General features: G+C 37.0%; 1 protein-coding gene across 2 annotated transcripts in view; it reads left to right on the forward strand.

Moving 5' to 3' along the window:
* Nucleotides 1–14,725, forward strand: part of trim67 (tripartite motif containing 67) — a 46,210-nt gene that overhangs the window by 21,095 nt on the left and 10,390 nt on the right. Inside the window, exons 3-9 of one of the 2 annotated variants that reach the window (XM_082148693.1) lie at nucleotides 1,894–2,016; nucleotides 5,302–5,412; nucleotides 8,461–8,614; nucleotides 9,507–9,575; nucleotides 9,787–9,947; nucleotides 11,363–11,501; nucleotides 12,673–12,976. In XM_082148693.1, the coding sequence (XP_082004819.1) occupies nucleotides 1,894–2,016; nucleotides 5,302–5,412; nucleotides 8,461–8,614; nucleotides 9,507–9,575; nucleotides 9,787–9,947; nucleotides 11,363–11,501; nucleotides 12,673–12,976 (1,061 nt within the window). The remainder of the gene's footprint in view (nucleotides 1–1,893; nucleotides 2,017–5,301; nucleotides 5,413–8,460; nucleotides 8,615–9,506; nucleotides 9,576–9,786; nucleotides 9,948–11,362; nucleotides 11,502–12,672; nucleotides 12,977–14,725) is intronic. The other variant, XM_082148692.1, reaches the window with a different exon arrangement.

Consider the following 14,725-nt stretch of genomic DNA (forward strand, 5'->3'; position numbering starts at 1 on the left):
TCAGAGCAAAAATAATAACATAATCAAAACAGCCATGCTAGCAGCACTCAACTATTAACTTGTCCTCTTTGATTTGCGAGTGTTCATTAAAGATGCAAATGAATATCTCGTTAAAAATGAAGTGGGGTAATTATGATGTTCAGCATGTATCCAACAAACACTCCATATGTCAGATGTTAACATGAATTTTGTTAGCATGTTTTTGCATTGAACATCAAAGGTTTTCAACCAGGGTTCTATGGGGGTCTGTGCAAGGGAGTCTGTAGGCAGAGAAAACAAAGGAATACAAATATAAAAATAGTTTAAATGTGACAAGTTTGGAACCTTATCTCTTAAGCATAATAGAACGTAATGTAATGTTGAAATACAATGTTATTGGAGAAAGTTTACATTATACTGGGAATCCCTGGAGCATGGTTGGACAAACCCTGTCTAATCTAGAGAAATAATGAAACTGATGTAGCTTAACATTCATTTGTATTGAATGCTGTGTGAATTGCTGCACACAATCCATACATGCATTTAAAGTGTATTCTGCCTGGAGACCACCAGGATTATGAGCTCTGAGCTATTTTTACTTAAGTGGAGAGTTTAATGCCTTTTTATACTGACCAGCAGCAGAGGGAAGAGAGAGAGTGCTGGAGTGATCAGTGATTTTCAATGTAATGTGACATTCAAGCATACACAGAGACAAGTCCTGCAGAAGGACTATAGTCTTATAGCCTGACCTCTTATTTTAAAATATAGCTACCAGTCTCACATACTCTTATCAAACATCTACTCTTCTTCATTATTTTCGTGTAGAAGATGAAATGACTCAGTCCCATCAGCCCTAGTGTCAGTGTGTGGGTGTATGTCTCACATCTGAGTCACATCCATACTCAAAGTGAATGAACGATTGGTTCAGTTCGTAACTCCTACACCACAGACGATCTCAAACTGATCTTTGCCAGTTTAACAAAATCAACTTCAAAGCTGAAGTATGTCATTTCTGTGGCACTAGGGGTACAAAACAGAATAGCAAAAGATTCAAATACTCACTCTGTCTTTCATTGCTTGCAAACTCCAGCACCAAACTCGCACGATTGGTTGTTTCCATAGTCCATTTTGCCTCTTCTGGTGGATGCCGTATTTGAGTATTTTTATCTGTTTCCTGAAGCCTCGTTCCATTTCTGACATACTCCCTGTGGAGCTGTCAAAATGGCTGAAAAACTGAATTCGAATTTTATACTTAGATATTACTAATATTCAGATTATATTTAAATTTAAAAGTCATAATTTCAGTTAGGGGGTAAAAGATTTCGGCTTGTCTCCTGAGGCCACAATAGGGCGCAATGAGCAAAATATGAATGCTCTGCATTAAATTGTTTATTCAAAGCAATGAAATAACATGACTGTCTGTATAAAAAAAAGTGCATAACGTTTAAAACAACGTTTATAATTTTGTAAATTGCATACACGATTATGACCAAAAGCATCTTGTATTAATGCATAGTTAATGCAATTAATTATCTAAGTTGATTTGACAAAAGAAAAAAGTCAAAACATGTTTAAATGATTTGTTATCGCAACTTTTTTCTTTTGTCAAATCAACTTAGATAATTAATGTGGTTTAGATAACAAAATATTTTGAGTTTCTATTTATTAAACCAATCCCTTTCATTGTATTAACTAAACATTTTCAATTTCAATGAACTCAAAGTTAAGGCAACCAACTTACTTTTTTAAGTTAAACCAACAGTTTTTTTTTCAGTGTAGGGTTAGGGGATAGAACATACAGTTCGTACAGTATAATGGAAGGCACTATGGAGAGTCCCCATAAAACATGGAAACCCAATGTGTGTGTGTGTGTGTGTGTGTGTGTGTGTGTGTGTGTGTGTGTGTGTGTAACAGGAGAACGGGGTTGAGTTTGAGGCATGTCTGGTCGCTCAGTGTGACTCTCTGATTGAAGCGCTCACTCGGCAGAAGGCCAAACTGCTCACCAAGGTCACAAAGGAGAAAGAGAGCAAACTGAAGGTAGGTCAACACACACACACACACATACACACACACACACACACACACACACACACACACACACACTCGTGCTCTCACGCGCACATCTCTTTTCACTCATTCCTATTCTAAAAACCTTTTGACAAGGGTCCACAAACCTTTTTTGTGGTTGTAGTACTAATTTTAGCATCATCTTAAAATCATTCAAAAGTTCAACTTACATTTTGCAGCAGCAAGTTTATTTCCTTAAAGGGATACTTCACCTCTGGAAAGAGGAATGTGTATTTAAAATGGGTCATTTATGTAGAAGAAATGTGAAATAATTTTTTAATTTGGAGCTTTCTAGACTGAGAAAAGCCAGAAAATGTATTTTTGGCTTATGTGGATGAAAGACAACAACTCCCAGAATGCACTTGCTTCGCTGCCCTAGGAGGCCACTCCCAAGCCACGCCTACCGGTAAGAGAGTGCAGTTTAAAACAACAAGGCTAGGCTACTAGTGAGTCTCTGTAACGAGTCTGCACGGGATTTCGAGATCGCCCAAAATGTCCGGGATTCGGCTTTTGCGTTTTACAGTCGCCATTCATTATGTTTACTGTGGCGAGCAGGACCGGCCGGACATGTCCGGGAAAAAGAGTATGGTAACCCCTACTACTCAGCTTTCTCCTACTACTCAGCTTTCTCCACAGAACAAGAGCCTGCTAGCTTAGCTTCCAAAGAAAGACGGCTGACTCTATGTGTACATTCTGTAAGTGAGATCCCACCCTCTATGGGCGGGTTGAAAACATTGCGGGACAGCCCCTCCTACTGGCTGTAGTCTTTAGCCTCTGGCCAATTTTGCGTCATCGGAGGATTTTTTCCAGACAAAAAATACATAAATCTCTCGTCTCAGGGGGATATGAGGGTGGAAAGCACGGTAATTCGAAAATACTACAGGTTTTCTACTAATACAAAGCTTAATGCTAAATCCTGAAGTATCCCTTTAATCAGTCACATGATGATATAGCCTGCTGCTTCACCACACAGATGGAATAAAGGTAGAAAGAGTTTCTGTAATACTGTAATAATACATTGTAAGTGTCGTAACCATACGGAAAGCAGATTGAGTTTTTGTGTCATCTGTGTGACTCCATATGGACAAAATAAAGTGAGATTTATTTCATCTAACTGTATGTAAGGAATGAAACATTATTTACTCAGTGCATGAGCTACTAGTAGCATATCTGAATGCTTTTAAATGATTTGTTTTTCAATCATTCATTTATTTTTTTTATGTCTTTTTTTTGGGAAGTTGCACAAGACAATGCTTAAATTAGCATGATGTTTCTGGTGCCATTGTCATCAGCTCTAGTTGTATCGAGGACCATATCATCCACTATCCAGTCTATAAGTAGTTATACTATTGGCCACAAATTTTCTTAGTGATAGATGTTTTTTGTTCCTGCATCTTCCAGGGTCTGTGTGCAGTTAATCAGATGAAGTGTTCTTGTGTTTACAGCGGCATGAGACGTCATTTTCTACTCTAATTCTTTACTTCCACGCCAGTAGTCTGACAACCGAGCTTTACGCATGCCCTCTTTCACCACAATGAACAGAGGATGACGGGGGTGGGGGTGTGGAAAGGAAACCCGCACAAGTTATTTGTGGTTCTTACAGTATGTTACGGAGTTAATCCATACAATGTTCTATAGATTACAGAGATGCAAGATTATATTGTACTTTAAGAGCACTGACATGAACTCTGGTTAGACAGGAGAGCAGAAGAATTTAGGTTACCCTGGTACATCTATCGCTCTTTTCACATTAAACATCAGTTCATTTGATACAGATTAGAGACAGAAGGCTTACTCTGTGATTTTTAATCACAAAGAGGCTGGTAGACAAAAAAAAAAGAGAAATTAAAAATAAAGGGCATCTATTTTTCTTCATATTTCCATATTCACGACCTCACATTAACAATGTCTTTAAGCATGTATTTTTAATGTATTAATGTATAATTATTCAGTCATTTATACCTTAAATGGTTAATGCTGGTTATGTCAGTTATAATTATACAGCCATTCGTCTCATTCCAGAGAACGCTTGACAAGTGAATCATTAAATAATTATGCATTATAATTAATGTAATATTAAGAGTGATTTAAAGAGTGATTTGATCAGATTATCTGCACAATTAGATATGGATGGATGAATTAATGTTTGATAAATTAAATCAAACATTCAGTTATTTGTATTTCAAAAACAAATATTAATAGAATACATGCAGTATTATTCATCATAGCTTATTATTTCAGTATTTAAAAGGAATTAACGTTTAATACTACACTAAAACAGATGACTATATTTACACGCATGGCCTTATAGGGTTAGTTCACTTAAAAATGTAACTTCTGTCATCATTTCCCCTCATGTCGTTCCAAACCTGAATGACTTTATTTCTTCAATGGACCATACAAATATATATTTTGAGGAATGTCTCGTGCTGTTTTTTTTTTTCTCTTTAAGTGCCTTATAGCTTTTATACTGTACAACACACACACACACACACACACACACACACACACACACACACACACACACACACACACACACACACACACACACACACTTTTTATAGTGTATATACACACATATTATAGTTTAGTCTAAGATTTTGTGTTATCACACTCTCATATTAACATGTTTAAGGTTTTTCTTATGTCTGTATTAACATGCATTACATAATGTTTATTTTAGTGCAATGCCTTGCTCCATTAAAAGTGCATTATTATAAAATTATTTTCTGTTGAAATGATTTTCTGTGATAATCTATTGAGTTTAACTTGTATTGAACCCGGAACATTCCCTTAATTGGCTGAGACTGAAGATCTTTGACAACCATACAAATCTTGGACCATATGCGTAAACATAGCCTCTTAAGAACTAGTCTGTCCAACTAGCAATTAGTTAAGGCTAATCAGTCTTTGTTTTCAGATTCAAATTGACCAATAGACCAATCTACCTTTTTGTGTAACTGACTTTAAAAACATTATGACCCGTATTGATTATTATTTATTTTTTTACGCCTAACTTGTCTAGTTTTAGCAGTTTATGCAACCAGCCACTGGTCTTGGAACTCTCTGACAGTAGATGTACTGAATGTGAGTTTGTGTGATGCAGATATTGGTTATGTGACTCCATATCTCTTTTGTAGCATCTATCTGATGTGACACTCACCACTATGAGCTTGTATCGTGAGAATGTCTCTTATGTTGCTGCTCAGACTGTATGTGTGTGATGAGAATTTAACCATTGCCTTTCTGTTTCAGACTGTAAAGGATCAGATAACTCACTGCACCATGAAGCTCCGGCAGACGACGGGAATGATGGAATTCTGTCTGGAGGTTATTAAAGAGAACGACCCCAGTGGGTTCCTACAGGTACAGAAAAAGCTGAAACTCAAGGTCAAAGGTCAAATATCTAAATGAATTATAATAATGATGATGATGAACTAAAATACAGTAGGTGTGTTACTGGCAAGTTTTAATCTACTTACATCAAATGCAAAACACATTTCTATGGACGTATTGGATTTTTTCATTGACGCACCAAAATGTCTCAATTTCAGTGTTTTGACCATCAATATACTGCATTATAACTCCGTTTCATCAGCACCCCCAAAATGAAATGCCTTCTTTACTGCTATGTTTACGAATCTGCACGTGTGGAATAGATGCGATTAAAGTGTTTACATGCATGTTTATTCTGATTCAGATCGGCATACACCCCATATATTACTACGATTATGGTTACAACCAGGGCCTAAAACTAACTTTTTGCCACACCTGCCAATGAAACTGCCATTAAACTTGTTTTGTTCAAAAACAGCAATTTATGACACCAAAATTTTAGATACCAGTGAAAATTCACAATCCTCTATTCCAATTTCGATACCACAGCTAAAACTACTAGCCTAACTAATATAAATTTACAACATTATTAAAGATGAGTAACAGTAGTTTTCAGCTTGAGACATTGAATAAAATAACACTGGATAGTTTTCACTGTATAAATTAAACGTTGATTAATCCTTATTAAAGTTTGAAAAGTTATTTTATTCAAGAGCAGTGAGTGATTTTTTTTTTGTTTGTCCTTTTTTGTTTGAATAACATTAAAAACACAGACAGCAGCAGATATATTAGGCTGCTGTGTCACTTTAAGAGCGAATGCACGGATCTAATATACGGATACATATGCATTTACTTTCTGAACTGTTTACATTCAAGCCATAACCGACTGTGTTTACTGTTTACTAGTATACTCACCGAGACTGGCATTTTTGACAATTTTCTGTGAATATGTCCATTCAAACGCAAGAAGATATCCTTTCAGTATTGTGAGATGCGGATTTCTGGGCGCACACTTCGGATGTTTAAACTTCCCACACAGCGTGCGAACAGCATGTTGATGTTCTCACAACCTTGCATTGTTAGAATTCCTAAAAATGTTAACGGCCAACTGGTGATTGACACCGTTTAATATACTCGCCAACATCTATTTTTAGTTGCATTTGGCGCTTGGCAAATGTTTATTTTCGGCCCTGGTTACAATGATGATAGTAAGCTTAATCACATACATTTGATTGAAGTATTATTTACATGAGGTAAAGTTTAATCGGAATATTGCCTAAATGTCATTATAATCGCATTATAAGGGTTCATGTAAAATCGTCATTGTGACAGGAGTACTGGTACCATGCCTAATTTCTGTCTATGCTAATTCAAAAGTTTTAATGAAACTCAGTAAAATTTAAGATGTAAACTTGTAATTGTGAGCTTACATCCCACAATTCAGAATTTAGTTGCAAGATATAAAAGTTGAATTTTTTTTATTCCATAGCGGAAGCAAGCTTTCATAGGTATCCGATGGTTTCCTCTGAAAGCGTTTGCCTGCTGTTTAGACTGGCCCTCAGCAATTAAACTCTTTCAATAATTGATATTTCATTGCAGCGAGTGTATAATCGAGAGAGAGGACTGCTCCAGAGGAGCAACGCTGCCTCTTTACTGAATTTTTTATGAAGTATCAATTGTTATGTTTGTTTGAGTGCCTTCACAAAGCATGTAATGTAAGTTAGAGATGCCTGTCCAGCAGAGATTTCTGATAAAGAGAGATACAGTTAGCTGTATATTGGTTTGTCTTGATCCCCAAAATACAAAGAGTGAATCCCTGAAACACAGTGCAAAATGTGATGGACTAAATATATTATACTGCAATATATATCTAACACAGTACCAAAATGATTGTTTATTGTGATCATTTTAATTAATAATAATTAAAAAATAATTATTCAATGATTATAATAAATAATACTACAAACAATATAATAAAAATAACAAATTAAAATAAATAATATTAATTAAATTTTTGTTACGAGTATGTGCAGTCAGGAAGACGAGGACACAGAAGAATAAGTTTCCAACACGAAGTTTACTAAATATAATCCAAAAGATAGTGATCCAAACAGGCAAGGGCAAATACACACACATGTAGGTGTAACGTGGCCGGACAGGGAACTCAGGATACAGCGTGACTAAAGATAACAAGGTGATAAACTAGACACAGCTGAACCAAACTAACTAATGACAGTAACCATAGAAAATAATGAGCTATCTAATGAGTGGTGGGAAATCTGAACAAAAGAAGAACAAACTGAAAGTCCATGAAAACTAAACTAAACTTAACTGAATGGTGACAATTTTCTAAAGGCTGGCCCAGACTAAAAGATTTTTAAAATATTATCAGAATTTCAAAATGTCAGAGACCACAAACATGATAGGAAAAAAATCATAGATTTAAGAGTTTTGTTACTCTAGTGTGTGGAGTGACACAATGTGATCAAGACAGCACACACTAACAGATTCCATTCACAAACAACCAGAGTCCCGACTGTGAAGACCAGAAATCTCGCAAAATTGCTCGCATCAAACGTGACTTTAGAGTAAACAAACATAGCGGACGACGCGCAAGAAGAAATGGCGATAATAGTGTTTAGACTGCTTTTTACTGAAAATTTGCAGAAAAATAGAAAAGGGTTTGGATGAAGTCGTCTCATGCTTCCGTCTTCCTTCAGCTCACTTTCTGATAGGGTATCGTTTCGTTCCATATGACAATCTACAGCGTGTTTATCCTGGGGTTCCCCCCACACAACAGCATTTCTGATCGTAAATATTCCACATGTTGGATATTTACTATCGGCCCCGATGTTCTTCTGAGCAGATTCAGTCACTCTTAACACACCTCAACCCACAGAAAAATCTGATAAAATAATCCGTAGAACTATCAAGATAATCGGGACTTTACCTAGGATTGTTGGAAGGGGAGAATTGGGCCCAAAATCGGGCCGATTATCTTGTAGTGTGTGGACATTTTACTGCCTTAAGACATCACAATTGATCATTATCGTTTCTCTTCTCGTTCTCTTCTTCCAGATCTCAGATGCGTTGATAAAGCGTGTTCAGGGCTCTCAGGACCATTGGGTAAAAGGTGCATTGGAGCCAAAGGTCTGCCCAGAATTTGCCTTGACCGTCAACACAGACCCTCTGATGCAGTCAATTCTCCAGCTGGACTTCACCCAGAATAAAGGTAACATGTGACACGACATTTAACAAATGAGATTTAACGTTCGCTGTTTGTGGTCACCAGTGTTTGGGAAATATCATTACAAGCAGTGCACGTTACATGATAAGGTTATGTTTTGGAAGTAATGATTTTGAGATTTGGCATGTTCATGCATTAAAACAGATAGATAGAACAGTGGAATATAACAGAATATACAATACCATTCAAAATTTTGGAGTTGGAAAGTTGGTTTTGAAATCAATTAATTCAACTTTTTCCATCATGGATTCCTATTTCAAATAATTGCTGTTCTTTTGAACTTTTTACCTCATCAAATAATCATAAAAAAATTCATCAAATATTAAGCAGCATAACTATTTTCAACATTGATTCAACATTGCATTGTTATTGCATATCTCACGGTATTGGCCGTTCTGCTTCTAATTAAAAAAAGAAAAAAATATTGTTTCTTCAGTAGGGATGGTTCAGAAATATTTGATGAAATGTAGATTTCAATAAAAAAATTATTACAATTGCGCAACATAATTTGCACAATTATCACAAAGTACTTGTTTATGAGTAGTTTAAAAAAATTAAATTTCCCAACACTGGTGGTCACTTTTGTAAGGCTAATAATATATTGTTTTATATATTTGTTGCAATGATATTCTTGTTTTCCATTTAGAATTTGATTCTAGGATCCAAGGACTAGCATACATACAAAAATTGGCAATGATACCAATATACAGTATCTTGCAAATTCAGATTCATCATGGTCTCGAAGAATAGTTGGGCAGCTCTTTACAATATCCAAACATGAATTCCATCATTCCCAGTTTCAGAGGCAAATGATCCCCCCAGTTTTACCTCTAGATTCATACATGCAACACCTGCTTTGTCCGATATCATCTTTCAGATGGTCAGGAGGCTGCATCATTGAAACAAATGCATGCAGGTGACCAGAAAGAGGAGGAGAACACAGGAGGTATTTCAGAGTTGCTACAAATGTTCCCCTATAATACTCAACCCCACCCCAAACCACAGCCCCTTGTCCTCCGTATGTTTTCTTAGAGGCACCAGTGACTTTCAGGAAGTTCTTACTCCCATGCATGTCACTCCACATTTACCCGTTTAAACTTTGATGCCTCGGTGGATGATATTCCATGCTTAAATGTGTACTTTGTACTCTCTTTTAGCGGAGACCCCCACAGTGCCTCCCGCACCACTGTTGCAGTTGGAGAAATGCTGCATGCGGAACAACAGTGCCACTCTGGCCTGGAGGATAACTACAGTCCAAGCCCTGCCTGTAGAGGGTTACGTGCTGGAGCTGGATGACGGGAATGGCGGGCCTTACCGGGTACCGGGTCAACATTTTATTTTCACACTGAGATCATTCAACAGTCAGGAACATCTCTTGGTTATTTTGCACTCTGAATGCTAAATGAATTGGTACCAAGCTTAGATGGTAGTAAGTCCATCCAGCATTTAATGTCTTGAAGACAGGCAAACAGATTAGACAGAGAACAGATGTTATTTTTAACGGAAAGATAAAGCTGAGTATCATCGGCATAGAAATGATACGATTGTGTTTCTGAATAATATAACCAAGTGGAAGCATATATAAAGCAAAAAGAAGAGGACCTAAAATAGAGCCCTGTGGCACACCAAAGGAGATTTGAGCACGAGATGAGAAACATTTCCCCAGGTTAACAGAAAAAGTTATATCCTTGAGGTAAGATGCAAACCATTCCAGCACAGATCCCTAAAACCCAGCTACATGATCAAGTCTTTGTAAAAGGATGTCATAATATACTGTGTCAAATGCTGCACTTAAGTCAAGCAGAACTAAAATACAAAAAGAACCAGAATCAAGAGAAAGTAAAATATCATTGGTAACCTTCAATAAAGCAAATTTGGTGCTATGAAGTTCTCTAAAACCGGACAGGATTGTGTCAAAAATATTAAAACCACTCAGGACGTTGCCTTCCCTGGCCTCAAGAGGCACACTAACAACTGATGCTAGCAGCTATGGTCTTTAGTGTCTTTGCTAGTTGAAGTTGCGAGTATGACCAGTTACATTGGTGGTGTGACCTGGATGGGAGTGAGGTTTAGGAAGTTGAATATAACGGATGTCAGCTAGTAAGAGCTGTGCAGATAAACCTCACACCAGCAACCTCACGCTAGCAGCTGTGGTCTTCAACTTCCTTGTTAGCTGCCCACCTCCCATTCTGGTTGATGCTGGTTTGAAAGACGTTCAGAATGATGCAAGTACGTCCAATTACATTTGTTCCTGCTAATCAGAGGCATGACCTCAAAGCTAACAGACATGGACTAGAAGCCACAAATGCTAATTGCAAATATTAAAACACATAATCATTGTGCATTTAGAATAGGGGTGTCCATTCCTGCTACTGGAAGGCACAAATTAATGAAAATGAGGAAACAAATTGGTCAAGAGTGGTGCAATGTAACTAAAACGTGGAAACAAATCAAGTTGTGTGAACGAATTTATCATCCATCCATCCATCCATCCTCTTTTCCTATGTAGGATTGAATGATGCCTTTTTGTTTTCTAGTTTTTTTTTGTTTCATTGCTTGCAAAATCGTACATTATCTACTTCTCTTTGAAACATCTACAGCTTATTTTATAATACATGATAAACATGCAGCATCATCTTGTATCTTATCTTAAGCAAGATTCTCCAGATGCTTTCCATTTTTAACTTTACTTCCTGTCTGCCTTTTTTTCTTCGTTTCCTGTCCATGTTCCAGGAGGTATACGTGGGTAAAGAGACAGTCTGTACAGTGGATGGCCTTCATTTCAACAGTTCGTACAACGCTCGAGTCAAAGCGTACAACACTGCTGGAGTGGGAGCGTACAGCAAGGTTGTTGTTCTGAAGACATCCGATGGTGGGTGTTTTAGTTGTCTACTTCACACATCTTCTTTCATTCACCTTTAATAGTGTCTTTGAGAGTTCTTAAAACTTATTTTCTATTTATGAAACATAGATAAAAAAAATTGTGTGTGTGTATTATGCATTCCGTTTCCTAGTGGATCCCTGCTGTGGATGCTTCTCTTTAATGAGTGTCTTAGGGAAACTCCTTTCATCACTCTTTAGCTACTCTACAGAGATCAAACATCTAACTGTAGACATAGAGACTTTAACTTTAACTTCTGGTACTCCAACTGGTTTTTGAGTTCGTTTCGGTCTTTGAATTCATTTGACTATGCAGTGTTTCAAAAAGTGCTGATATTTATATCAACTCCAGTTTGTATCACTCCACTTCTGCAGGTTACAATGTTGAACCAGTAGAGTGACTGTATTTATGAGGGAGTGAGTGAATCATTCAAGCAACTGATTTGTTAAAAAACACTATCATAATAATTAGTTGTACATATTTTAATCAGCCCAAGACCATTAGAATTCAGACAAAACCCCAGGTATAGTAATTTTGGCAGGACCTGGATGTGAACATGAGTAGGTGTTGCATGTCTACATAAACCAATGGTCCCAGAGGAGATGTTTAATTAACACAGAACATGCAAGGATTTTACTGCCGAAACACATCTAAGAGAGCTTACCAGCTTTAATATTTCATCCCTTTAACTCTATTAATAATTCATGTGTCACTGAAGGAGTGAATATGTGTAGATACTGTAGATGCGTGTGTGATCAGCAAATTATGATTACTATACTTACACTCTTTTAAATCCTGCTATAGGTGCTGAAAGCATTTTTCTTTTTTCACACAATATCAATATCACACATAAAAAAACTGTCCTAAAAAATACTGGGCTCTGTAAACAGCAAAAAAGGGGACCAGTCAAAGCCAGTCTTTTATGTCATGAAGAAATAGTTGGATCACAAATGTGGTTCTATTACCAACACCCTATACACTGTCTCCGAAACATCATTGATTATTGTCATACAGTAACGGTATATCAATTGCCAATCGACCACTGTGAGATGCTATTTTGATTTAGTTTTTGATTGGTTAACCTCTTATTATCTGTGAAATATGCATTTTTTTAACCACAATGAATTACTTTGTCTATTTTGGTTTTATCTTTCCTCTGCAGTGGCATGGTTCACCTTTGACCCTACGTCAGCTCACAGAGACATTGTCCTGTCCAACGAACACCAGACTGTGACGTGTAACAGTTACGATGATCGCGTGGTGCTCGGGACAGCTGCCTTCTCCAAGGGTGTGCATTACTGGGAACTTAGTGTGGATCGCTATGACAACCACCCCGACCCCGCATTCGGTGTGGCACGGATTAATACAATGAAGGACATGATGCTAGGGAAGGACGATAAGGCCTGGGCCATGTATGTGGACAACAATCGCTCCTGGTTCATGCACAACAACTCCCACACCAACAGGTACGCACCATAATTTGCTAGTTTTGTGATTTTCATGGTTGCGCCTTGAAAACTTGTACCTCCAAATGTCATGCATTCTAGTATTCGGAAACATAACATGGAAGTAGTATAAACAACACAAAAGAAATATACACAAATAACTACATCTGAATTGAAAATGATGAAAAATATCCATGTCTATCACTTATTTATTTAAGGAATCACAACTAAATGTCAAAGTTTTTTAAAGGGATCCTATTATGCATTTTTAACTTTCTGTAGTGGGTAATGTTGCTGTTTGAGCAAAGCACAAAGATCCTCCGACGAGAGTTATTCTCTATATCAGTGTCATTGTTTCTGAACTCCCTGAAACGCCTCCATTGTAGTCTTGAGTTTTCTTCCAGGAACGAACACGTCATTATTCCTCATTTAAATAAGGCATATGCCACAAAAGTGGCGAGGCCTGGGGTGCATTTCCCGAAAGCATCGTTAGCCAACTATGGTCGCAAGTTCCGTTGTTATCAGCATAGTTCAACAAGTCTGTGTTTCCCGAAACATAGTTCCAATGAACATTCGCAAACTGCATCGCAAAGTTGTGTGGTTGGAGCGACAGCTCTCAACCTGTGGTTAGAAGCATAGTTTTTGCATGACATGGGGACTCAATAAATCCTTATCTTGAGCCAAATAAGCAAGCTGACATTCAGTACAATATATGTCTTTTATTTAAATACATACAAATGTAATTTATGTCTTTTAGTTTGTCGAGAGATTTAAAGCACCGTTTTGAAGAGTGCGCATGTGCGGACGTGGATAGTAAATAAGAACGAAGCTGTGATTGAATCTGAAAATAAAGCAAAATAACTGAGAAAAATGTGAAATAGTCCTCAGATGCAGTGTTCGTAATTTATAGCAAAACATCTAGCATTATTTCGATATCAAACAGATTCATTAAAAGAAGTTATTACTCCAAAACATGCATGACATCATTAACCAACGTAGTTGAATGACCACTTTGCTAGTTGATTTCTTCAATGATACATCGTACTATGGTAGTAAAGCAGCGAGTCACATCATTGTACGGGAAAAGCACCCCTGGTTGACTTTCGTTAGTAGTGTGTTGAAACTCGTGGTTATGGTACATGCCGTGACATTTGCGAAACACACTTAAAGTGGTTGACCAATCACAACACACTGGTCCACTCGACCGATCAGAGAATATTGTGCTTTTCAGAAGTAGGGGCTTCATAGAGATGGGAACTAAACAGAGAGTTACTGACAGACTGGGAAAAGAGGAGCTGCAACAATGTAATATATGTGAAAAATGTTTCCAAGCATAAAAACCTATTCTAGTAGACCCCAAAAACAAAATTGTACTTCACACATCTTCTTTCATTAACCTTTAATAGTGTCTTTGAGAGTTCTTAAAACTTATTTTCTATTTATGAAACATAGATAAAACAATGTGTGATATACTCTACAGAGATCAAACATCTAACTGTACACATAGAGACTTTAACTTTAACTTCTGGTACATAGAGACTCCAACTGGTTTTTGAGTTTGTTTCGGCCTTTGAATTAATTTGACTGAGCAGTGTTTCAAAAAGTGCTGATATTTATATCAACGGCACTGGGACTATTCACTGTTTGTATCACTCTATTTCTGCAGGTTACAATGTTGAACCAGTAGAGTGACTGTATTATGAGGGAGTGAGTGAATCATTCACGCAACTGATTTGTTCAAAAACACTATCATAATTAGTTGTACATATT

Source organism: Leuciscus leuciscus (genome assembly GCF_965113295.1).
Source record: "Leuciscus leuciscus genome assembly, chromosome: 19".
NCBI classification, from domain to species: Eukaryota; Metazoa; Chordata; class Actinopteri; order Cypriniformes; family Leuciscidae; genus Leuciscus; species Leuciscus leuciscus.